We start from the raw sequence: 27,509 nt of genomic DNA, 5'->3' as shown, positions 1-27,509 counted from the left end.
CGTCCAGTGCTGAACATTTGAAAATTCTTAAATGGTCATTCAGTTCTGGCAATTTTGTTTCCAAGGAAAATGAATTTATAAAATCATTACAATTTCCAAACTTCAGTTTCTGAATAAAAACTAAACAATAATACTTTTTTGCTATAAGGAACATGTATAATAAAGGAATGTATATAAATATGTGTTACCATTTTTCATTTAGAAAGTGATAAAACCTTCATCAATGGAACAGTTATGGGTGCTTATCCAAATAGGACAAACTAAGATCACTGTTACTGAAAAACTCATTTAAGATTATCCAACAACCCAAAAGACAAAAATACATAAAAGAAATGCCAATGCATTATTGATTTTAATCCTGATTGCAGACAAGAAAATGTTAAGTTACCAGATGTTACTAGTTCTTGAATACTTCAAAAATGCAACAAGGAGATAGTTAGAACTTTATACCACTTATTATGCACTGTGTTAATGGGATAGCTACCAGGAATAAATTCTAAAAGTCAATACCATTATATAAGTAAAAGTCTCATGCATGTTAGTTTTTTTTTGTCTAAATGTTCTTTAGCCTAAGTTTAACTGCACAAATAGGACCTCAACTCTGTTTTAAAAGATAAGATAATTGCAGGTTATAAGGCATGTTTTAAAATAAATGTTTAACTTACTAAGTACATTCCCATTACAAATGAGTTTCAATAAGAGCTTCAACTTTTTATTTTTAGATTTTATTAAATATTTGCGCCAAGTAGCTCCTTTGAAAATCAAGTAACTCTGGAGTTTAATTGAATAGTGGTTGAGCTATAAGTAAGATAGTGATCTGGTATCTTCACCCAGCCAAGAAACACAACACAGACTGAACCTGGCTAGGCAAACTCCTTTTGACAAATGCTTCAACAATCTCATAAAGGTGGTGTTTTGTAGTCAAAAGGTTCTGTTAAACTAGTAGTTTTTTCACTGTTTCTACAACTCCTTGAATTAATCTTCTGTACCTCGTAGGAAATGTGGGACATTCTTAAGCACAGACTAGAGTATAGGCAATACTAAAATGCTTAGAAGTTTGGTTATACTCCTGACATCTGCCATTACAAGCCATTTCTACTGAAACAAAAACTGTTCTATGATCAAAGAAATCTATGCCCATTTATTTTCAGAAACTATTCCTCACAATCTATCAGGGCTATAACAGTAATATGTAATTTACTACATAATTTTATTAAGGAATCTTAATTTTGCTGAGTAATATTCAGTTCTGACATGATGCTAGAGGGTGGGAGAGAAGGAGTAGAGGTAGGGGTTTTTAGAGTTGCATAAAAGAAAGTTTTTTATCCTATAAAAGTTGTTATAACTATCTCTTCAATATTTATATATTGCTTATCAATGTGGACAAATTAAATCTATGGTTACTTTATCAACCACCATTGGTTTTGTGAATATGCAAACATAACAAATAGCATTCTGACCCTAGAAAAGAGTGATTTCTCTAAGAAACACATGATAGAGATCTAACTCAATCCCCCCGGCCCCTTAGATGTATACTTGAAACATCTTCAGCTTTCCTTCTAAACCCATTACAGGTCTCTGACTAACTCAAAGTTAACTTCAACTATATAATCAATCAACAGGTATTTATTAAATACCTGGTATTTATCTGAGTGCCTAAGCTGCATGATAAAGATAGTGCAAAAAGATTCAAAAGTCAAATGTAATTTTGGAACTTTGCCCAAACCAGAAAACTTTCTAGATATAGTGTCAAGTGATTACTTTAAGTAGAATTGCTTATAGCTACTTAGTTATTATTTACTGAGTGCTTAAAATGTGTCAGTCACTATAATCATTTTTACTATCATCATCAGGAATTCTGAGAATACTTTTGTGGAGTAGATACTATTATTTCCAATACTCAGTTAAGTCGTATAAATTACCAAAGGTTACGTAGCTAGTGAGTGGCTTGGGACTCAAACACTGGCCGGTATCAACTTAAGAAATGTGCTCTCACTGACCACTTTATACAGCAGCCTCTCCTACCATTCCTTAAGAATGGTTATATAAAATGTGAAACATCTACAAGTTAGAAAATTAAGAATTGATAATAACTGATAAGCATTGATAGCTTTTTTAGTTTTGTACTACAGCGTAAGGAAAACAGCAGGTACTTGAATTTGTTGTAACTTACACAAGTAAATAATAAACAGTATGTGATTTTTTTCCTGGGATACAATTTATATAAAAGATCATTTTTCTTTCCGAAAGGAGAACTTGTGGTGTTTTTTTTAGAGAGTAATTTTATTCTATTCTTTACAACATCACCTTATAGAGAAACTAAAAGCTATCTAATAATTATATTTTAACCACTGTAATAAAAAATATATCTAGGCAGGGTGAGGAGAAGAAAGAAAACTGAAGCTAAAGCAGGAAATAGTGCAGGAAATCAGACATTTGATCCTGAAGAAATCAAATATAGTAAGCGCTTATCAAAAGCTGGTAATTTTTGAAAGACAGCATGAATGTAAAACTTACTGATAATCCAGAGCTACCTTAAATAAACATTATCTCCATTGTTGCCCCCATTATTTTATTAGATGCCAAAAAAAGAGTCACTAGGCGTCACAAAATCTAGTATTTTTCTTTGTGAGTCAATCTAACCAAACACATAAGAAACTTCTCTGCAGATCTGGAAGAACTAGATTAAAGTGCATGTGCAATAAAGAATAATTTATTTCTAGTCATTACAGCATAGAAAAGAATGAAATATTAAAGGACTGCCAAAACAGTAACGAGAAGAGGTCAAAACCTAAACTATTGAACACAATCCTTGTTTTTAAAGAGAGCTTCTGGAAAACTGTAGCTATCTGGTAGAGGCCAAGTTAAAAAGATATATCTTATATTTTACTATTTCAAACAGTTATTAAAGAAACATGGAAGGCAAATCTAAGGAATCAGTTAAAAAGTTAGTTATTGTGAACCAGCCTTTAAAACAACAATACTTGAAGCATAATATCCCGTTATCTTTTTCCAAGAAAGCCTAATGTAGGCTTTGTGATTACATAAAAAGCTTACATGTCAAATCTGACTATAAATGCAAATGAAGATTTCTTCCTTGGGATCATGATCTCTAGAACATTAAGTATAAGCAGAAGCAGTAAAATAAACTTGGGAGGGAAGACTGAGATTATTTTTAAAGTACTAGAAATTTATAACATAAACCATCTAATACACTTTTACAGAGAGAGCCCTAAGAAGGCTTGAAACCAGGAAACTACATTTTCATATTTAATCTTGCTGTTGTTGTTTTTGAGAGAGCATGAGTGAGAGGGGGAGGGATCTGAGGGTGGAGAGAGAGAGAATATCTTCAGCAGGCTCCACTCCATCCCCAGCATAAAGCCTGGATCTCACAAAGGTAAGATCCTGACCTGAGATGAAATCAAGAATTGGATGCATAATAGACTGAGCCACCCAGGTGCACCCATACTTAATGTTTTAAAGAGATCACTCTGGCTGCTGTGTGTAGAATAGACTATGGGGGTAACAATGGATACTTGGGGGCTAGTTGGAAGTCCATGGCAGTGGTCCTAAGAGATGATGGTGGCTGGGATTAGAGCAGTGGTAAAGGATGAGGTTAAATTTTGATCATCTGGAGATTTATAGGACTTATTGATGAATCATCTAAGCCAAGAATTGAGAAAAGAAATCAAGGATTATTAGTTGATTACTAGGCAACTGGTGACAGATGCTCCCACTTATTGAGATGGGGAACACTTCTGAAGATGTAGGTTTGCGGAGTGAAATCAAGAATTGTGTTTGGATTTGTTAAGTTTGAGATGCCTCTTAAGCTTTGATAAGGAGATGAGGTGTTGGAAGTAAGTGCCAGGAGTTGGAGGAAGGTCAGAGCTGGAGATAGATATTTAGAAGTCATTAACATATGGATGACATTTAAATCTATAGGACTAGAGGAGGTCACCTATAGAGGATGAATAAAGAGGAGGAGGCTGGGATCTCCAACATTCAAAGACCAGTCAAACAGAGGATGGTCAGCTGAGACTAAGAATGGGCAGGGAGGTAAATCAATTTCATAACAGGATGGAATACTGCTGAGGTCATGTAAGGGAGGGAAAAACAGAGATGTCCACTGATTTGGGCAACAAGGGACCTAGTCAGCTGTGATCTTAGAGGTGTGGTGGAGACAACCCAGAGTAATGGGAGGTAAAGAAAGAGACACTGCTTTCCAGATACAACCTTAAACACATAATCCTTCTCTCTTTAGGTGTCCCCTTGAACACAGATTTCACTGCATTTACTTTTTCACATGTCTGTCTGTTTCTACTAAAGCACAAGCACTTTCTCAAAGGCAAAGATCATACAGGGACTTAAGTGGGTTTATATCCTTAGTGTGTAGTTCTATGCCTGGCATAGGTCTTAAAATTGACTAAGTGTTTGCTAAATGAATAAAAGAATATTTGGTAGTTTTAATTCTGACTCCTATCTCTTAATCTTTTATTTAAAAATAAATCTTAAGACACTCCAACTACATTTCTACCACATGGTTATATTTTCTGTTTCTCTGAGGCATCATGGTTTCTGATAATGGGAACCAAAAACAATGATACCAAGTACAAGTAATTTTAAAATATGCTAACACTTAACTTTCCAGATAAAGCCTATCTAGATCCTGAAGTATTTCAGTGAATCTTATCAAAAGTTTAAGCCTGGCTTTACCTTTGAATAAACTCACTGTTGAGTGGAAGAGTCCTCTAGACAAGATTATCTCCATGAACCTGAACTAAGCAACCATACCTAGTCCATTACAATGTATCTGTATAATGAAAGCTTTATGTAGTAAGGATTATTCTTTGTTTTGTTTTTCCATGATGACAACAACAAAAAAGAAGAGAACCAAAGCACCAAAACAGAAATGGAGGTAATCTGGAAGAAGTGAAAACACTGACTCAAGGCCTTCAGAATCATTTCAAAATGATGACTGAAAAGTAAATCCAGGTACTTTATACACAGTTTCTTAATGCTTCAGTAATCACTAGGGGCAGGGACAGAAACCACAGAAGGTCTGATCCTCAGGTTATAATCAAATTCTATCTTCATATTATCTGTGCTTGATGATGGCCTTAAGTACAATACAGAGAAGGTTATTAAATAAAGGAAATACAAACAAAATACGAAATATAAATACAAAAATACACACAAAAAATCCCATCTCAAAACCAAAATTTCTTCCACTTAATAATTTCGACTTCCTCCTTAATAACACCAATCCCACTGTCATCCAAATTTCCATCTAGCCTCAGACCCCCAAATATACTTCTCAAATATAAAACACCTAATCAAATCTAAGTCTCTTGGTCACCAAACAAAAGACTGAATGAATGTTCACTAAAATGGTACTCACCATTGCCCCTGTGCCCACCCCACTCTTCCAACTGCTTCTGATTTCTCCTTTTTCTTCTAAGAATACCTCTAGTGCTGATGATTATAAATCTCAATTAAAACTTATTTCTCTAAAATATGTTAAAACTCTTTAGATTCAATTCATCTCTAATGTCTCCCACAAGCATACTAGTTTAGACTACAATCATCTTTCACCTGGACCACAAACTACCTACTAACTTGTCTATTTCCTTCCAGATTCACTTTATATTCATCATGTAGCAATGAAGCCAGAATAATCCTAAAACATAGCTTCAAATTACCTTAGATTTCTACTCTGTGTCTCCTTAGTCTTGACAGAATACAATTTAACCTGCTCCAATCTCCCTTTCCTCTCTTAAGTCCAACTATTTTTTTCTCCTATATTAACTTCAGGTTAAGAAGACCACAGTATTCCTTGGGATTCTCAGACCCTGCCCTAGCTTTTCTATTGCTGTCCTTTCTTTGCCTGTGCCATTCCCTCTGTTGGAGATGCGGGCTAAAATCCTTTAAACCATGAGGATGGTTTTTAGACCAATAATATGTAAGATCACCAACAAGAAAATAACTTAGGCCATTTGTCTAACAATCTAGTTACTATAAAACTAGTAGTCAAATGCTGTGACTGTAGAGTTCAATTCAAGGTGCTAATTTGACTCATGAATCTTTTAAGGAGCATACAGCTCCTTAATTAATAAGATTCTCTCTTTTATGTCCTATATTAAACTGCCAGCCATGGAAATGCTAGTTTGGCTTTTGCTGTCAAAGTGTTTATTAGTGGAGGCTCTTAAACCAGTTTTTCCTAAAGATTTCACAGGGCTCTCATGGGCCATAATGCCATGACAGAAATTATAGATACGTAGATAAATTGGAAGAAAGGGAGGGCGCAAAGAAAAGAAAGATCAATTTTCCTTGGTAAATTTTACCTGAGTTATATCTTTTTTTTTTCCAGCTTCAATTTGGCTGTGGAGATACAACCATTAATTTACTGTATTCTACTCCACACCTGCTTTTCTACATTTTTGCATTAAGTCATGGAAAATGTAGTATGGAACTGAGGTATGCAAGAGAGTCAAATGCAGGGTTATATACACACTATTTTCTTTATTCTAAAACTTAGCTGATCTTAAATGCAGAAATGCCCATATCATCACACTTTCGGGACATCTTCTCAAATATTCTAAAGACATTTGGCCCAAATAGGAAAATACATTGGCTGGACACCAGTGCCAGGCTTGTGAGCCTCCACGTGGTCACTGCAAATTGTTAAAAATGACCCAGCATTGGTTAGGCTGAAATTCTAATTTTCCTCACTCTCTGACTTAATCACAAATTACCTAGTAGGTGCTATGAGCATAGCTTTCATAATTTTTTTAGAAGTGCAAATGGAGCAAATGGAAAGGCTGGATCTGGTGATTGTCTTCCATAAGCTTTCCTGTAAATCATTCCAAGAAGTCTACACCCCTTTCCTTTTAAACTCTTTTCTTGAACATGTTCCAGTCCTTCACATATGTTCTTTCTTTCTTCTCCCAATTCTGGTGCCAAAGTTCCCTGTCTATCGTTTTAGGCAATCTGGCTACTGCTTTTCACAGGGAAGAGGACCCTTCTTTGCACTGAGTACCTGATCATTTGAATAAATGTTTCAAACATTGGAACATGAGGTACAAAGTTGACTTTACTTGATAAAAAGCACTTTAAAATCAAGTTCATCCTAAAGATGGGTTTAAAAGTAAGATTAACTCTTGCTTTTTTTTAAATGTTTATTTGAGAGAGAGAGAGAGAGAGAGACAGCATGAGCAAGCGGGGGAGGGACAGAGAGAGAAGGAGATACAGAATCCAAAGCAGGCTCTAGGCTCTGAGCTATCAGCACAGTGCCAGACAAGGGCTAGATCTCATGAACTGTGAGATCCTGAGCTGAGCAGGAAACTTAACTGACTGAGCCACCCAGGTGCACCCCCCCCCTTTTTTTTTAATATTTATTTTTGAGAGAGAGACAGAGTGTGAGCAGGGGAGGGGCACACACGCACACACACACACACACACACACACACACAGAATCTGATTCAGGCTGCTGGCTCTGAGCTGTCAGCACAGAGCCCAATGTGGGGCTTGAAACTCAGGAACCCTCAGATCATGACCTGAACTGAAGTTGGAAGCTTAACTGACTGAGCCACCCAGGTGCCCCAATTAATGTCTTAAAATAAAATCTGGCTACACATAAAAGTGCAAGAAAAAGAATCTGATAATGCAAACCCCTTTGTTTTAGTTAATAAACATGTCCTATGGCAGTGGCAGTCCGTGCTGGCACGTCTGGATGCTTGAGCAGTGCCTTAAGAACAGTGTCTTCTATGTTTATAAGGAAGATTACTGAATACATACACACACACTCAAAATTGTTTGAGGACAGGAAGAAAAATGGATAAGGAAAAAGTAAGTATGAGTTTTTTCTGTGCCTTAAACCACAATGAATCAAATGCTAAAAATTTCACCTGGTAGAAAGACAGGCTAGGAGAGGAAATCACCCACCTCATGACCTACAGAATTAGTGACTTTAAAAGATCAATACTTGATCTAAAGGGAGCTATTGTGAAGGACACTAACTTTGGAGGTTTGATTTAGACTTTATGCTTTGACTGGCAATGATAATATTTGGTAACACTGAGACTGAGTTTCTCATGCAAAATTAAATGTATTTGTACAAATTTTCAAAACACTATCATTTTCCTAGAAGACACTTATCAAAGGAAAATTCTTTTAAAGCCAATAGAGTTGACCAGAGAATGTGTTAACAGAATCCTTCTTAAACACTTCTGCTTTCTTATCTTTAAGCACAGAGCAATGAAGAGCCCTTGCCCCCAAAAACATCTCTGCAAGACTTCTGATGTAATAGGTAAACATGATGATATTATTTGAGCCACCTTCTTTGAAATTTTGAATAAACATTAAAAAATTTTTTTGAATGTTTTATTTCTTTCTGAGAGAAAGAGAGAGAGAGAGAGAGTGAGCGAGCGAGCAGGGGAGGGTCAGAGAGAGAGGAAGACACAGAATCTGAAACAGGCTCCAGGCTCTGAGCTAGCTGCCAGCACAGAGCCCGACACGGGCCGTGAGATCATGACCTGAGCTGAAGTCAGATGCTTAACCGACTGAGCCATCCAGGTGCCCCAACATTTAAAAAAAAATTTTTTTTTAACGTTTATTCATTTTTAAGAGAGAGAGAGAGAGCAGGGAAGGGGCAGAGAGAGAAAGAAGCAGGCTCAAGGCTCCAAGTCAGTCAGCCCAGAGCCTGATACGGGCCTGGAACTCACAAACTGTGAGATCATGACCTGAACCAAAGTCAGATGCTCAGCTGACTGAGCCACCCAGGCGCCCCTGCCCCAACATTTCAAAAAAATAAGCTGATAGGCTCAGCAATTACAGAATCTGATAACAATATTTTGATAAGATTTTTGTTACTATAAATGTCAGCATACGACAGCTACACATTACTGAATTAGCTAAAATATATTTAAAATTTGGGTTTTAAATTTTAAATACAGTTTTAGGATACATTTTGGAGAAATATGTAATTACAATACTCTATGTCCATTTAAAATATGTAGTGCTTACAGAGACCATGCAATCAGAAACATCAATTTAGAATGATTATAAAGTGGTCATTTGTGACTTTATTTAGTAACTTCCCTCTCACTTAACAATCTACGGTTTAAAAAAAAGTAGCTTTGCAAAATATCCTATATATCTTTATTAGTATGCCTACATTTTCTTTCCATTTAACACTTTTAATAAACAACCAACTTGAAGTTGTTTCTGTATTCACACTTAGTGGAAAACAATGTCTAGCAGATATTTACTCCAACTACAACTCCCATTGCTAGATTCAGTGTCTCTCTCCCCCCAACCCAGTCCCCGTTTTGAAAGGTTCTCATGTTAGCATCTTTCATTTCTCTTAAAATAGAAAACCTGAATAATGATATGTCTTTTTAAACAGTGAAGAATTGTTTCCAATTGAAGATTCTGTTTCCACAAACCCTAACAATGTCGTATATTTATTCAATTATATCTAAAGAACTTCTGTATTCTGCTTACATCATAGTTTAGTAAAATCCCTCAATTTACCTCCCTGAAGTCTTATGTCAAATGGTTTAATTTAGAAGAGTAAATCTCATGTGCAAAATAATATGGATAAAAATAATTTTCTGATGCTTAATTTAGGACACTGTTGAAATTTCTGGCTCTTAGAAAGTCATTAGAAAAAGAGAATTCATAGTCATAACCTTGCACAGGCCAAAGCCACTTGGAGGCCACTTGTCTAGCATGGAACACCTTCCTATCTGAGCACAAAAATGGTGGGAACAGTTGTATATAAAAATTAAAGCCATTTTTCCCCCAGAGCGAATAGGCTTGACCACCAGAAACAACTTCCCACTTAGCCAACATGTGTCAACATATTTTGAAACAGCTGCTACAATTTTGAGTCAGGAGGCCCACTTCTGATAAGTATATATGGAATAAAAGACCACATAAGTTATCCTCCTACTGTTAGATAAAAGCCGGGCCAGATGCCTACTCCTAGCAACTCCCTGATGGGGGAGCCCTGGTCTGGCCTGAGCCAGGAGGAAGGTCATGAGAACACATTTGTAGGAGACCTGGCCAAACACACCAGAGGACCTGCAGTAAGTACCAACAGTGTAGTCACCTGAAGGGTCCCTCATTTCTATATCTTCAGTCTCTCCCCACTTTTCAACCACCTGGGATTAACATTCTCACCCCAATTCCTGCTTTTCCAAGCCCCTTACAAAGTATTCATAGCTGAAATGACAGTGGGGCCTCAGACAGAAGCTGGTTAAGGCAGAAACAAGGCAGTGTCCAATTGCAAAGGCCAAGTCAGTTTATTTCTTCCTCCTTTCCTTGCATGCCACTGCTTCTACCACCAGCTTTTTAGGAGAAAAGGATTACCAGGGCCAACTCACTCTGCCTGGCTATAACCTCAGAAAGGTGGGAGGACTTGGAAAAGTGTTCTCCCTTTCCATTCTCTGCTTCTGTACACCTGGATCAGACCCATTAATTTGCATGCACAGAAGTGGAAAAAAGAGAGTATTATTAAATGGAAATTGAAGTAGTTAGGAGCAGAAAAAGAAACTGACTTTCATACCTTTGACTATAAAAAAAAGAAAAAAATCAAGAACTAAGTGGTGGGTTCCAAAAGAATTTATGATCTCCTGTTTCTTGGAAGACACCGGCATATAAATGTGAGGATTTCTGGAGTCAAAGTACTCCAACCTTAATCCCAAGCATGTAAACACGAAGGTGTAGGAGGCAGAAATGAAGGTAGAAAAAACACTCCCTTCCTGGGCCCCAGTGGTCATATGCAGATCATTGAGCACTGCAAGCCTCTGGCACCTCGCCTCCCTGAGCACCATCCCCTCCCCGTGTGGCTCTCCTTATCCACCTCTTCCCTGCCAAGTGTACAGTGTATGTCAATCTTGCTGTAATCAACTGTACAGTTTCCCTGTTCCCCCAAGGTGGAGGATGACCTACTGTCCTCATAAATCAATCTCCCTACCTTCTATGTGTGTTTTTCTGACTGGAAGTTGGCCTTCTCCTGCTGGCTTCTTCCTCTTCAGCCAATGTGTTTTTCTCTTTACACCCCTGACCTACCTTCTTCCCAGTGTCATTCCTTCCCACGCCCTCCCTTTGGAGCTGGCAAGCTTATCTCTTCATCTTTCAGGGCTGAGTTTCTCTCCATTGTCTGCCTCTGTCCCTCTGCTTCCCTATCTGGCTTCCCCCATATGGGCCTCCTACTCCATGCCAGTTGCTGGTCTTTTCCCTGCAGGTGTACCTGTCTGGAAGCAGCTATTGACATACACAGTTTTGTATTTCTTTTATCTCCTTGCATTCCTATTGCCGACTGCACAATGACTTCCCAGCCACAAATGAGAGACTCTTTTTCCCTGGGATTTCACAACGTGTGGAAAAGTTTTTTTCACCCCCCTGTACATGCACCCTTCCTTCCCTTTCTCAGTCTGAGCATTTTTCACCATACACTTCTCTGGTGGATAACACATGTGCCCTGAAGTATACATCCATGTACCCACTCAGTTCTGTGAGTGCCCTCCTGAGCAAGCTCACCTCTGTGAGTCTATCATGAGTTCATGTACTTCCCAAGCTGTTCACAACTGGGTGCTTCCTCTTGTGTGCACCCATATGTAGTGGGCTTCTCTGAAGAAGAGTCTCTCTTTGCCCAGCTTTACGAGCTCCCACTGAATGACACGGTTCACACCTCCCTTGCAGTTGTTTCCAAAAGCTCTACTTTCTTGGGGTGCCTGGGTGGCTCAGGTCATGGTCTCACAGTTTGTGAGTCCAGCCCCCGCATCGGGCTCTGTGCTGACAGCCAGCTCAGAGCCTGGAGCCCATTTCAGATACTGTCTTCCTCTCTCTCTGACCCTCCTCTGCTCACGCTCGGTCTCTCTCTGTCTCTCTCTCTCAGAAATAAATATAACATTACAAATTAAAAAAAAAAAAAAAGCTCTACTTTCCAAATTCCTTCTATGTATTTGAAGTACCTGGCACTAGTGGGAGCTCAACAGATGTTAATTCTGGTCTCCACTTTTATCTGAGTAACTATGTGAGTCTGCCTCTGGGTATCCCTCTGGCCCTCTGTGTCTGTTTCAGTTAACTGAAGCAGGTTTCCTTGGTGTGGAGTGGGCTATTTGTCAGTATGCACTGTGGGTTCTATTTCCCTCTGATTGTCTCTCCCCTCAGAGTGTTATCCATCTCCCATATGGTATGACACATACATATGTATTATACATCCACACACAGTACTGAATGTCCATAAACGGCTTCCCTATGCACCCTGGGTTGTGATATGTCTTTTCCGTGTCTGTTTCCCACTTCCCCCCCCCCCAACCCCCCAACAAGAAAACACGTTTCTGGTTTGTACTCCAATTGCGGCGTGTGTGCGTCTACATGAGCCTTAGCTGTACTCGAGTTCCGTGTGTACGTACATGGGTATCTCTACCGAACGCGGTGCGGGGTGGGAGACAGGAGTCTCTGCCCGGGATGCAAGTACCTTTCCCCCACCTTCACCCTCGATCCACGTTCCTATCGCTGGGAGTCAACCCGAGACCAGCGCGTCTTTTGCGTACGAAGAGCCTCCGCGAACCTGTCATGTTCCTGGGTGAGCTCTGGGTGTGTGGGGCTCGCTCGGACACGGCGTTGGTGCCTCTCTGGGAAGGCGAAGCGCCAGTGTCCCCGAGTTCCTGGGAGTGCAAGGTGTGTCTCCCCCTTAGCCCCTCGTACGCGGGGCGTCGTGTATCATCCTTTGAGAATACATGGTGTGCCCCTTCCCACAGGGTGTGTTTGTGTCCTCAAGTCCTTGCGAGTACAAGGTGTGTCCCATCTCCATATGCGGAGCTGCTGTGCCGGAGTCTCTGCGGATCCGCGGTGCCTATGTGTTAACTCCCAAACGCGGACGGCTTATGCCCTCAGTGCTCCGGGGTTCGTTACTGGTACGCTGCACCAGCTCCCCCTCCCCCGCCACAGACAGCGTAGTCATCTCCCTCGTCTCTCTAGTGTTCCCCTTCCTCACTGGGAAAGAAAACGCCAGGAAACCCGCGGGCGCCGTCGGAAAGTCCCGCAGCAGCGGCGCAGCCAAGCCCGGGCTGCCGCTGCCTCGGCCCTGCCGCCAGGGGCCGCCCGCCTGCCCGTCTCCCAACGCCCCGGCGCCCGGCCGGCCCGGGACGGCGGCGTCAGCGACCCTGCCCGGCCCTGCCCAGCCGGCCGCCGCGGACGCTGACGGCAGTTGAGGCGAGCCACTGCTCCGCGGCCCCGCGCCGGTTGCTCGGAGCCCAGGGTGGCGCCACCGGGAGGCGACGGGCGCCCTCTCGCTTCCTTAGCCCTGCCGGTTAGCCGGCCAGCCCACTCACCTTGTGGCTCTGGTAGGTCTCGAGCGCCCGGATCGCCGTCTCGGTGAGCTTCACATGCAGTACGGTGATGTTGTCTTGTCCCAGCCGTCCGCACGACAGCCCATAGCGCTGCTCCTCCCGCAGGCCCGCTGCCCCCCCTGCCGCCATCTTAAACTCCCCGGGGTGCCGACGCCGACGCCGCTCGGGCTCTAGCCTCCACTGCGGCCGCGGCTGCTAGGGCTTCTGCAGCCGCCGCCACAGCTACGGCCATCCCGCTGCTGACGTACTGTCATATACTGCGCGCAGCCAGACCTCGGGCTGCCACCGCCGCCACCCGCCCCACCCTCCGGCCCGCGCCCCGCCCCGGGTTCGTCTCATTGGCCCTGTTCCCTCACAGAACCGCCTTCATTGGCCGTCCTCCACTCTCACGGGGGCGTGGCCCAAAGTCGCTGGAGTTTTGCTCCCGGGACGGGACGTCCGAGGTGAGCGGCTGACGTCAAGGTGACGCGCCAATTTAATCACATGTGACGTCACATTTGGTCCTCTTGGCTCGCCGGCTGCGATTGGTCAGGCTGCCTTCGGGGATCCCTTGGTAATTGGGTGTTCGGGTTGCTTGGTCTGTTAACCTAAAGTCGGAGCCCCGCCCCTTGGGAGGTGGTAGTGGAGAGTCGGAGGAGGAGTAGAATCTCCTCCTCCCCCGGTGGTCCTTTAAGAGGAAGACCCCCCCACCCCAAATGTGTGGCCAAGTAAGGTCTTCGTCCCCCGACGGTTGCGGAAACTTGTGGACCTTTGTGTGTGCGTGTGAGGGAGGGAAAAGTAGGCGGGGTCACTGGAGAGCATCTTCTCAAAACTCAGTTTAGTGCTGTTGAGCAGATGGAATTGGGGAGAACGGCCTTCTTCATTTCACCATGACTTTGAAATTAGTGAATCGACCCTAGGATTTAGGAGTTGTGCTAGTTTATGTAGGGCACCTTGTTTACAACACCATCCCTAAGGCTTAAGTGTCTTTGGTGTGGTGGGCACAGTATTATAGAAAATTGAACTTCTAGTTCTTTCCCACTTTATGCCCGGTTCGGATCCCAGAGGAACATATACCGCTTCTCTGGAACTCGCCATAGGGACAAGGTTGTGCCTATTAATGGAATTTGGAGTATCTACTTTCAAAGACCATTTAAAGTAGACCTGGGCTTGAGCTAAATAAAAAGAAACATCTACACCTGTCATTTTTCGGTTGTGTTTGAACCCTGTACATTTTATTACACAGGGATGTGGGAAAACCTAGCTAGGGCGTAAGCAATTGGAGGTTAAGTAGAGGAGCTGGGGGTGTGAGAGTGTGCGGAGGCTGGGCATACTTTCCATTCCTTGCGATGCTCCGTGTGTGGGCGTGGCTAAAGTAGGGAGCCTAATGGAGAGCTGTCTCCAGGCTGTGTTTGGGTAGACTGACAGGCTTCCTATCTGAGAGCAAGAATTAATAGGGTGATTCGAAACACCAGATAAAAAAAAAAAAAAAAAAAAAAAATTGAAAGGATTCAAACCGTTAAAAGGCAGTGTAAAAAATTTACCTAAAAAAAAAAAAAGAGACGGCGGTTGTTTCTCTCAGGTTGTAAAACCTTGTTGCATTTTACAGGGATTCCCCAGAAAAAATTGGTAGGCATTTAAACAGTATTTTCCACTCTTTTAAATTGGATAGGGCTGTGATTTTCCCGAAAGATCCAAGTGGGAGTTTTTCATGATTCATCCCACCTCCGCCTCCCCCCTACCTAAATTAATCCCTACCCCAGCCTACAGGTACACTGCTTCTTGATTCAGACCCTCAAGCATTGAATGTGTATAAAATGAATTACAGAACTAATACTCCTTCCACAGAGTATAGATTAAGTGGAAACATCTGTATTAACGGTTGGTTACATCACAGGAGAGCATTTTTTAAATTGACTTAATTTCAATCCACTAGAATTGGCTTGCTGTTAAGACGTGATTAACGCTTGTTCAGTTTACTAAAGTGTAAATTATCTTAAATTCATTGAATGAGAAATTAAGGCAATCACAAAAAAATAATTTTATATTTGAATTATTCTTTTCTTATGTTTCCTTTACTTTAATAGGGAAGGACTGACCACTTATCTAAAACCTTAATTATTGGGGATGGGGGAGGGAGGAGGGAGGTGAGATGGAGAGATTTGACCAGAACAAGGAGAACCTGTATCTCACTACTTTTCTGGTGAAAGTGGGTAAATCCCCTCCCACATGTCATCTTGGCCTCTTGTTACTCAGAACTTCTGATGACACCCAGAAGGTGGTGGAGGATCAAGGGTAATTTTCACTGTATTTTCAAATGTCTGACCTGCAGCACCTTACTAGTAACTGATTTTCTTTTCTCAGTTGTGGTAGGAAAATTTTTCTCAACCCAGTTTAGTGGGAAACATAATCTTTCACTGTGTAATATCTTATTATAGTGAGTTATTGTTTGTTTATATTTTTCCCCTTTTGAGCTTTTCGACCAAGGAAGGAAGCAATAAGCATGTACAAAGTAATATAGTAATCAGTACTCTGTCTCTTCGTGCATTGTACTATTATGCCTACCTGAATCAGATGGGCAAGCTGATAAATATAATTGATTTGGGGGAAGGGGAGTCTGATGACCGTTGCTCTTTGGGAAGTTTTCCAGTTTACTGATATTTTCTGTAGCATTCAGAGTAAATAATTAACAAATAATTATTGAATGCCAAGTAAGTGTAAAATGCTGTGGAGGATTTAAAAATTAAACTGCATAGTTTCGTATTTAAAGGATTTTCTCTTTAAATATGGCAAATGAGCCAATGCATTCAAAGCAAAGCAACTGAGAATTAGTAAATGCTAATTTGGGTGGTGGTGGTGATTAGCTCAAAAATTCAAAGACAGAAGTCTGGAGGCAGTGGAATTTGAATCTCTCTATAGGGCTAAGTAGATTCTAGATTAGAAGACCTGGTATAGATGGGGAGAGGCCAACTAAAAATTATCTTAATGATCATTCTAGTTGAACCCATTCATATTATGAGTGAGGAAACTAAGACATTGTTTATTCAAATACAACCTGCTCAACCTATTAAAACCAGGAAAAGTTGGTCTGAATCGGCTTTTCTAGTTACTGTATACACTAAGGAGGTCTTTGGAATTAATGACTGAGAAGAAATAAGTCTTATATGATGATTTAGTGCAAGGAAAATGCAAAAAAGAAGTAAACTGATGTAGAGCCTTCTTCATTTGTGGTATTTAGTGTACAAAATGGAAAAAGGTCTGGGGGCCTGGGGGCCTGAGTTGGTTAGTTTCCGACTTCAGCTTAGGTCATGATCTCGGAGTTTGAGAGTTTGAGCCCAGCTTTGGGCTCTGTGCTGACAGCTCTGAGCCTGGAGCCTGCTTTGGATTCTGTGTCTCTTTCTCTCCACCCCTTGCCCACTCATACCCTGTCTCCGTCTCTCTCTCTCTCTCTCTCAAAAACAAACATTAAAAAAAGATTTTTTTTCAAAATGTAAAAAGGACTGTGAACATCAAAGTCTTTCCTGGTCCTCAAATGCCAGGATTGCCATGTATTTAATGACCATTTGTCACTTCTCTGTTGGAGCTGAGCTTGCCAGTTCAGATGCCTTCAGGGATTATTAGGTAGACAAGATAAATGAAATGGGCCACACAGTGCCACAAGGACTGAAGGTGCTGGACTGTGGTTGAGCTAGGGGGGTTGAAAGAGTTGAGCAGTTTCCTAGTCTAACTGAGTTTTGCAAAGTGAACATAAAGGGGCCCACTGTTGTCCAATTTTTTAAAGAAAAGTTGAACATCTCAGATTTTTATGTGAGCTTTCTGATTTCTACTTGTTGGCACCTACCTGAAATTTTCCATAAGCATTTTGTGGACATTAAAAAAAAACCCTTTGGGCCTCAGGTCACCCACAGCTTTCTAGTTTTCAACCTCTGCTTTAGTGATTTCCAGCACACAAGGCCATTCTTTCTTATACCTGTCTTGGTAGTTTTATGAGTGTTTCTTAAATGTACCTATAAAAAAATTCCTGCTAATGTCATACTATAATGCATTGGCTTCTGTTAGGAAAAGAGAACACAGAACCTTATAGAATTACAGCAGAGCAGCTCTCTGGAAGAAGAATTAGAAGGTGGAAATTCTTTCCCCTTGGAATTCTCTCCCCCTGATGCCTCCTGTCCCCATTATGTTTGACCTTTTACCATTACTCTGCTGTCCTTTCAGGGACTTGCCTAGTTCTGTGCAAAAAGTCTCTTCCTATCCTTAGACAGAAGTGAAGTAGGAGCCTGATGGCTTTAAAAGAAATTCACTAAATATTTATGGAGAAAGTGAAGTACCTACAGGAGGGACGTAAATATTTGTTGCCTAAACACAGATTTTACACTAAATAATTATAATATCACATGTTAGTATTTACTACTACCTTCCATTTAAGTGTAAGAAATGTCACATTGTGTTGCTTATCATCATATAATCATCATTATCATTGCTAAATCTGGCTCTGAGCCCCCCATCTCACTGTGTGGTAGAACAATAAGTCCACAGGTGTAACAAAGGTCCCAGAATATGTGGGAAGACTGTCTGGTCTATGTCTATCACTGCTGGTGCAATTCATCAGAAGCTCAAGAATTTCCTTTTAGGAAGGGTTTGTGATTGGGTACTATCTATATGGAAGGAATCAGATACCCTGAATTGAAACTGGGCTTATGTAGCAAACTTACTGGTTATACTTAGATTGTATATTTGTTTGGCAGTTGGATTGGGGGTGGCACTGATGGAAATTATAAAAAGGGAGACAGAAACTCTCCCTAACTGCTGCTTGGCACAAAACATATATGATGATGGTCCGCATAATTTCCTGGAAGGTATAGTGCATCTGGGAACCTTGCTGAGACTGGCAACTTTGGGGGACCAAGCCTAACCTCCTTCTCCAGGTGTGGTCTTTCTGGAGGAGCTGAAAGGACAGGGGACTTGGGTTGTAATCTTCCTGGAATTGACAGCCTTTGCCCTTCCTAATCCTGGGGGAAGCTATCCAAGCTCTAGACTTCTACCTCTATAGTCTCCAAGTCTCTAAAGTCTTTTCCTTCTCTTAGGACAATCTGGTTCTATTAAAAGTTGTGATGTGGGAGTGAGGAAAGTACCCCCCCCACACACACACTCACACATTTTTATGCTCCCCTCAAGTTCACATCCCATCTTTCCTCTTGGTGGAACCAAGTAGAGAAGGCTAGATGGGCAAAGCTATCACTCATTCATTCAGATATACCAAAATCACAACTCTGGCTTCCTGAGATGGCGATGCCTGGTATTCACTAACACCTCTTTGGCTTGCTTTGCCTCATTTGTTGCTTGCCTTTCCCCACTTGAAAAGCAGTCTCGAGGAAGTTGTCTGTTCTTTGGAAGCAAAAGACTCAGATTCAATTCTCCTGCACACCAACAAAGTTCTCTCCTCCCATACTGATCGAGAAACCCGTCCTGTCCATACAGTTACACACTATAGTGACCAAATTGTCCCTTTCTTGTACATAAAAATGGTTTTCATAGCTTTTCAGTGTAATGCCAGGTGCCATGAAAGGTGTCAGATAAGCTCTGAGAAGGGGAAGGGTGCTAAAGGCCTTGCAATTCTTATAATTTCCATGTTGTTTTGTACTAAAAAGGAACACAAATGTATATCTGAATAAACTGAAGAGGTTGAAAGACCAGAGGAGGCAAAACTCTTCAGCTTTTCACTTTTTTTTTTTATGTTTTATTTATTTCTGAGAGAGAGAGATAGAGAGAGAGAGAGAGGGACAGCATGAGCAGGGGAGGATCAGAGAGAGGGAGGCAGAATCAGAAACAGGCTCCAGGCTCTGAGCTAGCTGTCAGTACAGAACCCGACATGGGACTCGAACCCACGAACTGTGAGATCATGACCTGAGCCAAAGTCGGGTGCTTAACTGACTGAGCCACCCAGGCACCCCAGCTTTTCACTTTTAAACATGCTATTAGTGAGACAGATGCCATCAATATGAAGAACAATATTGATGATTAATAATAGCTTATTTTTTTAAGAGTTTGATTTTAAGTAATCTCTACACTCAAAACTTGAACTCACAGCCCTGAGATCAAGAGCCATATGCTCCACCAACTGAGCCAGTCAGGCCCTCCTATAATAGCTTATTCTTGATGGAATTTTACAGTGTAAAAGCAACAAAGTTACATTGTCTTTCTGAATTCTCTCCCTATTCTGTAGCCATTGTTTTATATATTCATTTGACTTTTGAGGTACATGAGACTCAGAGATGCTGTTGGTTTTGTTGTTGGTCTTGAAAGTAAAACTAAGTCATTTGAATTACCCACTCCCACCCCACACAAACATCAAATATCATATTAAATAGTAAGATGGCAAATAAAGTGACCGATTCGTCTTAGTTTATTATAGTTAGCTTATTGACTTTAATGAGATTTATGAAAACTAATTCTATTTTTATGTTCAGCATAAATAATTTGTGATGTATTGGAACCTCAGTATAATAAATATGCATAGTGTGTGAATGCCCATTTGAAAATACTCCTATTATAATTCTAAATTGTAAAGATTTACAGTTCTTATATCTTTGTTTTTATTGCATGTTGTTCCTATCTATGATTTATTTGATAATGAGTCTTTGTTGAAAAGCACAATCCCCAATAATATCACTGTCCCATGAGAAAATGATACTTTATGACCTGGTTTCTAGAACATATTATGGCAAAAAGTACAGAATAAATATATCACACATATGAACACAGAAGCCTTTTTGTTTCTACTTACAGAGTTAGAATTGCAGCTGCCTTGATTCCATTTTGTTTTCAATCAAGTATCGTATTTATGATCTTTAATCTTTTGATCTGTTGTGGCCTACTATTTTGGAAGCTTTTGCTGTTGCTTTGGATTTTGGAAATTTAAGAGTCAACATGGCCCTTAAGGGATAAAATATTTACAAAATTAGAAACGAAGCAGTATAGTCTAATACAGCATCCAAGGTATGAAGACCAAGGTATGAAGTGTTATTAGATGAGAAGTACCATACAGGCACTAATTCAGTGGTGTAGGGAGTTCTGGATTGCTAGAACATATTCAGCCTAGGGTGTTGGGAAAGACTTAATGGAAGAGTTAGCTTTGGAACATCAGAGATTTATAGTTGTGATAATGAGAGTACTGAAACATTCTAAATGTAGGGATCTTAAGAGTACTGGTTTGCTACCAGAAGGTGTTTTGGTGAAAGATTGTAATCTGGTTTAACTGGCATATGGGGCACATGAAAGTGATTGTGACAGATGGAGATAGAAAGATGGGTTGAACATAGATTGTGAAAAGAGTTTTCAACACTGGATTAAGTAGTATGGACTTTTATCTGTGACCAATGGGGAATTGTTGGCATCTTTTGACCAGAAAGTAATATACTCTAGTCCATAGGTTACAACAATTCAGATGATAGCAGTATGACTAATGAATTGGAATGGGGGAATACTGGAAAAAGGAACCGGAATTAGAAAGGCAAAAGGTAATGATGCCTGTGCTAGGATATTGATAATGAGAACAGAGAAGAGAAGAAGGATATGAAAAACTCTCTGAAGGCAGAATTGACTGATGTGACGGCTTTATTTGGGTATGAGTGGTGAGTGAACATGAGGAACCAAAAAAAAGTACTAGCTTCAAGTTTGTTTGTGAGAAGATAGTATTGATAGGAAAAGAAGTAAGGAAATCAGGAGGGGGAGCTGATTTAGGTTAGAGGTAGTGGTACTACATATGAGTGAAAATGTTCAGACATTTGGAAATGTGGGTCTTAGGCCTCAGAGTCAAACCCATTGAGATAATAGTAGGTGTCATATAACTGGACAAGTTTTCTGAGAGAGGTTTTGAGGAACGAGGAGGTGAAGAAAAAGAACTGGGGAGTATACCCAAACCACGCCTACCACAATGGCTGTAAGCCTCTTTCCCATTGAGAATCATGGCTATGATGGGCCACTGTTACTGACAGGAGTATATTATACATAAGATATGTATGTATCCCTGTATATGTTTCCAAGATTTTTCCAGTAGTACTGTCAATCTCAGTCACTTGCATTCAAATATATCTTGGATTGGAACAAAAGGGGGTAGATAATTAACAGCTGCTTCTTAGGCATTGCATTTATTCAGGACACACCCATGGGAATGGGTTGATCTTGCACACTTTATCCATTGAGTATGTTATATGACAGAAAGTAAGTGTTGTAGGCAGTAATGGGAGAGCCTGAAGACACATTGATCTGAAATGTATAGGGAACACGAGATTATTGGGGAGAGAATAAGCAGAGGTGGCTTTATACCATTTGGAAGTTTGAAATAGGGTACTATCAGTGGAAATAATGACAGTGTGAAGCTGAAATGATAATTTGCAAAAAGAATCTAGTAAGAAATTCATTGCCATTGGTGGTAGCCACATACTTATTGAATATATTTCATTGGGTGTATATTGTACTTAAAGTGATAATGCCCCCCCCATTTAGTTGTCATAGCAAATTAATTTTAATGATAACTTATTAACAGAAACGTTTTTGTTTTGTGTTGGTGATATTGAAAGCAGGGCCATTAAAATTAAGAATAAGATGAGTTGCTCTCTGTTTCTGATTCTGTCCTTGTAAACTTTACCTTGAATAAATCACTTTCTTATGTGTAACATGATTTAGGTGATTTATCAAAGATCAGTTGGCTGTATACTTTTGGGTCCACTTCTGAGTTCTCAATTCTGTTCCATTGGTCTATGGGTCTGTTTTATGATTTAGGTGATTTAAATACTTTGGGTATTTGAATTGTGATTTCTCTTCAATATTTCAATATTTCTCAAGTGAGCCAACATTAAAAAAAAATGTAAAAGGTGTAAGGTATGATATGATATACCTGCCAAAAAGTTTTAGCCTCTATCAGGGATATTCACATTTCTTAAAAACAACAACTGTCCAGAATGTTAATGATTTGTTTACTCTGACTCCTGGTGAAACTACTGGTACTGGAGTATCAAACTTCAATAGTTTAGAAAGCTAAGCAGCATGATGTAGCTTTGTCAAATGTTGACAAATTGTACACGGAGGAGTCTGTTCTATGTAATTTTGACTTGGTCAGTATCTTTGCTTCATTTTTAGATTCCTGAAACTCAGGGCGCCTGGGTGGCTTAGTCGGTTAAGCGGCTGATTTCCCGCATCAGGCTCTGTGCTGACAGCCTGTTTCAGATTCTGTCTCCCTCTCTCTCTGACCCTCACCTGCTCACGCTGTCTCTCTCTCTCTCTCTCCTAGAAATAAATAAAACATTAAAAAAAAAGTTGTCAAAAAGTTGTCATACTCTGTCCCTCTCTGTCTCAAAAATAAATAAACGTTAAAAGGAATTTTTTAGATTCCTGAAACTTTATTTTTTTAATTAAAAAATTTTTAATTTTAATTTTTAAATGTTTTATTTATTTCTGAGAGAGAGAGAGAGACAGCATGAGAAGGGGAGGGTCAGAGAGAGGGAGACACAGAATCTGAAACAGGCTCCAGTCTCTGAGCTGTCAGCACAGAGCCTGATGTGAGGCTTGAACCCAGGAACCCTGAGATCACGACCTGAGCTGAAGTCGACGCTTAACTGACTGAACCACCCAGGTGCCCCAGATTCCTGAAACTTTAAAAGAAAGTTTTTATTTTGTGATTTTAAAATTAACCCTTTTTTTCTTTTACATACTCTAAGCATATAGGTTTTAACAGATCAATAGATGTTATTTTTTTAAACATTTGCCAAAAGAGAGAGAAACATGCCATTGGGAATTTACTTAAAAAATAGAAAATTTAAGGGTTTTGCAAATTTTTAGTTTGCAATGATAGATATCTCCAAAAGTTTACTGTAAAATATTCAAGTGTTAGTTCAGAATAAACTCTAAAGTTTATTTTTAATTTACTTACAGTAAAATTTAGTCTTTTTGTTTTATACGTTAGACAAACAGGGCAGTTCTATTACCCCAAAACACGACCTTGTGTTGTTCCTTTGTAGTCAGACCTTTCTTCTTCCCTCTTCTGACAACCACTGATGTGTTCTTTATCTCTATGGTTTTGCTTCTCTAGAATGTCAGATAAATGGACTCAGACAGATGTAGCCTTTTCAGTGTGACTTCTTGCACTTAGCATAACACATTTGAGATTCATCCATGTTGTTGCGTGTATCTGTAGTTTGTTCCTTTTTATTACTGATTAATATTTCACTGTATGCATGCTCCACAGTTTTTAGCCACCGCTTGAAGAACATTTATTTGCGTGGTATCTAGTTTTTGGTGATTTGTAATAAAGCCACTATAAACATTCACAAATGGTTTTTATGTCAACATAAGTCTTACTTCTCTTGGGCAAATAAATACCTAAGAGTAGAAGTAACTACATATAGTAGGTATATATTTACCTTTTAAGAAACTGCCAAACTGTTTTCCAGAGTGGCAGTACTGTTTTGCATTTGAGAGTTCTGGTTTCTCTGCATACTAACCAGCACTTGGTATTGTTAGTCTTTTGGTTTTAATTTTAGTCATTCTACAGGGTACATATTAGTATCACATTGTGGCTTAATTTGAATTTCCCTAATGACTAATGATGTAGAGTATCTTTTCATGTGCTTATTTACCATCCTCATATCTTCTTTGCTGAATTATCTTTTCAAATATTTGCTCCATTTTAAAAATTAGATTGTTTATTTTTATATGGTTGAGGTCTGAAGATTTTTTTTTAATGTTTTTAATGTTCATTTTATTTTTGAGAGAGAGAGAGAGAAAGAGAGAGAGAGACAGAGTATGAGTGGGGGAGGGGTAGAGAAAGGGAGACACAGAATCTGAAGCAGGCTCCAGGCTCTGAGCTGTCAGTACAGAGCCCGATGTGGGGCTTGAACTCACGAACTGTGAGATCACAACCTGAGCAAAGTAGGTGCTTAACTGACTGAGCCACCCAGATGCCCTGAGGTCTGAAGATTCTTTATATGATTTGGATATAAGTTCTTTGGCAGATATGTGATTAGCAAATGTTTTGCCCCAGTCTGTGGCATATTTTAAATTCTTTTAACGTGTCTTCTACAGGGGGACTTGGGTGGCTTAGTCACTTAAGTATCTGACTCTTGATTTTGGCTCAGGTCATGATATCACGGTTCATGAGTTTGAACCCTGGTTAGGGCTCTGCACTGACAGCGTGGAACCTGCTTGGGATTTTCTCTCTCTCTCTCTCTCTCTGCTCCTTCTCTGCTCATGCACATGTATTTTATCTCTCAAAATAAATAAAAAACTTTGAAAAACAAGTGTCTTATGCAAAGCTAAATGTGTCTTTTTATAGGGCAATTTTTAAAAAAAATTTTGATGAAGTCCAGTTTATCAATTTTTTATGGATAGTGCTTTGGTATATCTAAGAATCTGCCTAGCTAAAAGTCACAGAAATTTTTGCATCTATTTTCCCTAAAGGTGTTACAGATTTACATTTACATTCACGTCTGTAGCCCATTTTGAGTTAATCTTTGTGTAAGATGTGAGGTATATGTCTAGGTCCTTTTTTTTTTGCATATAGATTTGTACAAAGTAGATGATCTTTTCTCTATTGAATTGCCTTTGCATATATGTCAAAATTAATTGATCATAGTATTTATGATATGGTTGTATTTCTGGACTCTCTATTCTTTATTGATCTATGTGTCTATCCTTTTGCTAAACACTGCACAATATAGCTTTATAGTAGAATTAACTTTCAAACATCTCTGCCAGAAAGAAACAAGTTCTCTGCAGCACACTAGTCAAATTCCTTTTCAATTTTCTTCCAAGAAAATGGATTATTTCTCAACAATTTTAATGTTGTCTATTTCATTTAGCTTACATATTGATTATAAATTCAGCATGGACTATGGTCATACTTTTTTAAATTTTATTTTTATTTTTTTTTAGTTTATTTATTTTATTTTCCAGACAGAAAGAGACAGAGCATGAGCGGGGGAGGGTGAGAGAGAGAGGGAGACACAGAATCTGAAACAGGCTCCAGGCTCTGAGCTGTCAGCACAGAACCCGATGCAGGGCTCGAACCCACAAACTGTGAGATCATGACCTGAGCTGAAGTCGGACGCTTAACCAACCGAGCCACCCAGGCGCCCCTTCTAGATGCTGTTTTCATTTTCTAAATTTTTTATAGTGGTCATACTTATACCCCTTCCATCAATAGAAAAAGATCTCTGTGGACTATGGCATTCAATTATGGCATTCTCTGCATCACAAACTGCGAGATTTTTCAAAAGAACCATTTTCTCTGCTACTCATCCACAGAAGTTCCCCTGATGGGCTTCTCCTCCTCTTACAGGCCCACCACCCAGCCTGAGCTGCTTGGACACCCTAACCGCCCTTGGCAGCCAGCTTCCTGTCTGGTGGAGTGGCGGTTGGTAGAAACCAGCTGTTATGATTCATTCCATTTAAGATTTCTGCCTTTTGAGAAGTGACATTAATAGAGCCAGGCTGAATGATGTCTGATTGAGAGAATTTTATGAAAGAGGTTTGATTTCTGGTGCCTCAGCAATTGAACTTTTTATTTTTTAACAGGTACCTTCCAGTTTCCAGGATATGTATGAGCTCAGTTAGATACATAAATGGTGTTTTCATCAAGTCTTTGTACCAGCTGTTAGTTCTTCCTGAAAAACAAACAGGCTTAGAAACTTCTGTAGAAAAGTTCTTGAATTACCAATTCTTTAATAGTTATATATGCTTTTAGACTTCTGATATTCCCCAAAAGGCAAAAAATTCTCTGCCCAAGGTCTTAATTGTTACATTTTGGATTTGGTGAAAGAATTCTCAGGTGCCTAAGGGGATTACCTCACATACCATGAGGATATGACTTTTCTCTTGGAATGCTGAAGCCAATTTCATGCCCCCTCACTTTTTTTGGGTCATTTTGTTAGCTCTGATGCACTTAAGAATATTATTTAAAAGTGGAATATTTGTTAGGAGGTTGAAGAAATTTGTAACCATAGGGACAAGTTTTTGTGCTAGTAGGTCAGTAAATACACTGAAACCAACAATAAAATAAAAATAAATTGTAAAATACTGATAAAGGAAAAGTGCACTAGATTTTATGAGTTACCTAAAATTAACATCATTTCACTTTTGGGAATATGTGAGAAAATGGTAATGAAAGAGAAATACAGTGATAAACTTGGGGAACATAACAATTGTGGTACCACTTGTGTGCAGGGAGTGGGAAAGAAAGCCTGGTACTGCAGCCTGGTACAGGATGCTCAGATTTCTGTAGCAGTGCTGTGCTGCATCTATATTATATGCTGAATCATGCACCGAAAGATGAAAAAGTAAAATTGTGGCTGGAATTTTTCTAATGGTTTCCTATAGCCAGTTAAAGTTCTGCTAGAGGTAGAACATTTTTGTAACATTTGGTAGTAACAAGTGATTTTTAGCTTTGGTGATACCCTAGGGCAGAAGTTATCAAACTTTAGTGTACATAAGAATCCCCGGGGAACTTGTTATAACTTAGGTCCCTTGGCTCTAGCCCTTAAAGGTTTGATTTAGTAGGTCTGGGGAGTGGACAAGAATCTGCATTTTAACAACAACCTTACTCTATTTGCTACTCTGAGTCATCTCTCAAGAAGTTGCAAAATTCCCCTAGGAAAAAGTATTGTTCCTCAACTGAAGTTTTAAAATACTGTTTCACATAGCATAGTAGGTGTTGTGAAACTTAATGACTGAGCTTCAGAGTTCCAAAGAGGTTAGCAATAACTAGTTTAGATTCCCCAGGTGTGAGCTAACATAAAACATACAATGAATAGTATACATAGACTTAAGTTAGATTTCTTTCAATTAGGAATTATTACTTACACAATTTCCATTTCCAGGTCATCTGTGCCTCCATAGAAGATATTATATAAGAGAGGTAGAACAGGCATAGATACCTAGGGAATTTCACAAGGTTCTTTATAATCATTTATTGCCTACTGTGCCCTTAATGATGTTAGTCAGGATCCCATTAAATTAGCTGTGAATATACTAATTGGTCCCTTTACAATAGCTAGGGGGTGTCAATTCCTGTGGCTCCACCCCATTCTAGCCATGTTGGAGACAAGGTAGAATTGTTGCCTATGTAAGGGCTCTTTTCTTTCTGGGGACAAGGCACCTGTGGGCCAAGAGAGATTT

The 27,509-nt window shown here is 39.7% G+C and overlaps 1 protein-coding gene across 1 annotated transcript in view; it reads right to left on the bottom strand.

Moving 5' to 3' along the window:
* Positions 1 to 13,628, bottom strand: part of ELL2 (elongation factor for RNA polymerase II 2) — a 69,176-nt gene extending 55,548 nt beyond the window's left edge. The window contains exon 1 of the mRNA XM_039239381.1: positions 13,344 to 13,628. Within this exon, the coding sequence (XP_039095312.1) occupies positions 13,344 to 13,490 (147 nt within the window). The 5' untranslated portion in view covers positions 13,491 to 13,628. The remainder of the gene's footprint in view (positions 1 to 13,343) is intronic.
* Between the last annotated feature and the right edge of the window lie 13,881 nt (positions 13,629 to 27,509).

Source organism: Hyaena hyaena, unplaced genomic scaffold (assembly GCF_003009895.1).
Source record: "Hyaena hyaena isolate Hyena2069 unplaced genomic scaffold, ASM300989v1 scaffold_156, whole genome shotgun sequence".
Taxonomy (NCBI): domain Eukaryota; kingdom Metazoa; phylum Chordata; class Mammalia; order Carnivora; family Hyaenidae; genus Hyaena; species Hyaena hyaena.
This window is presented reverse-complemented; position numbering and strand designations above follow the sequence as displayed.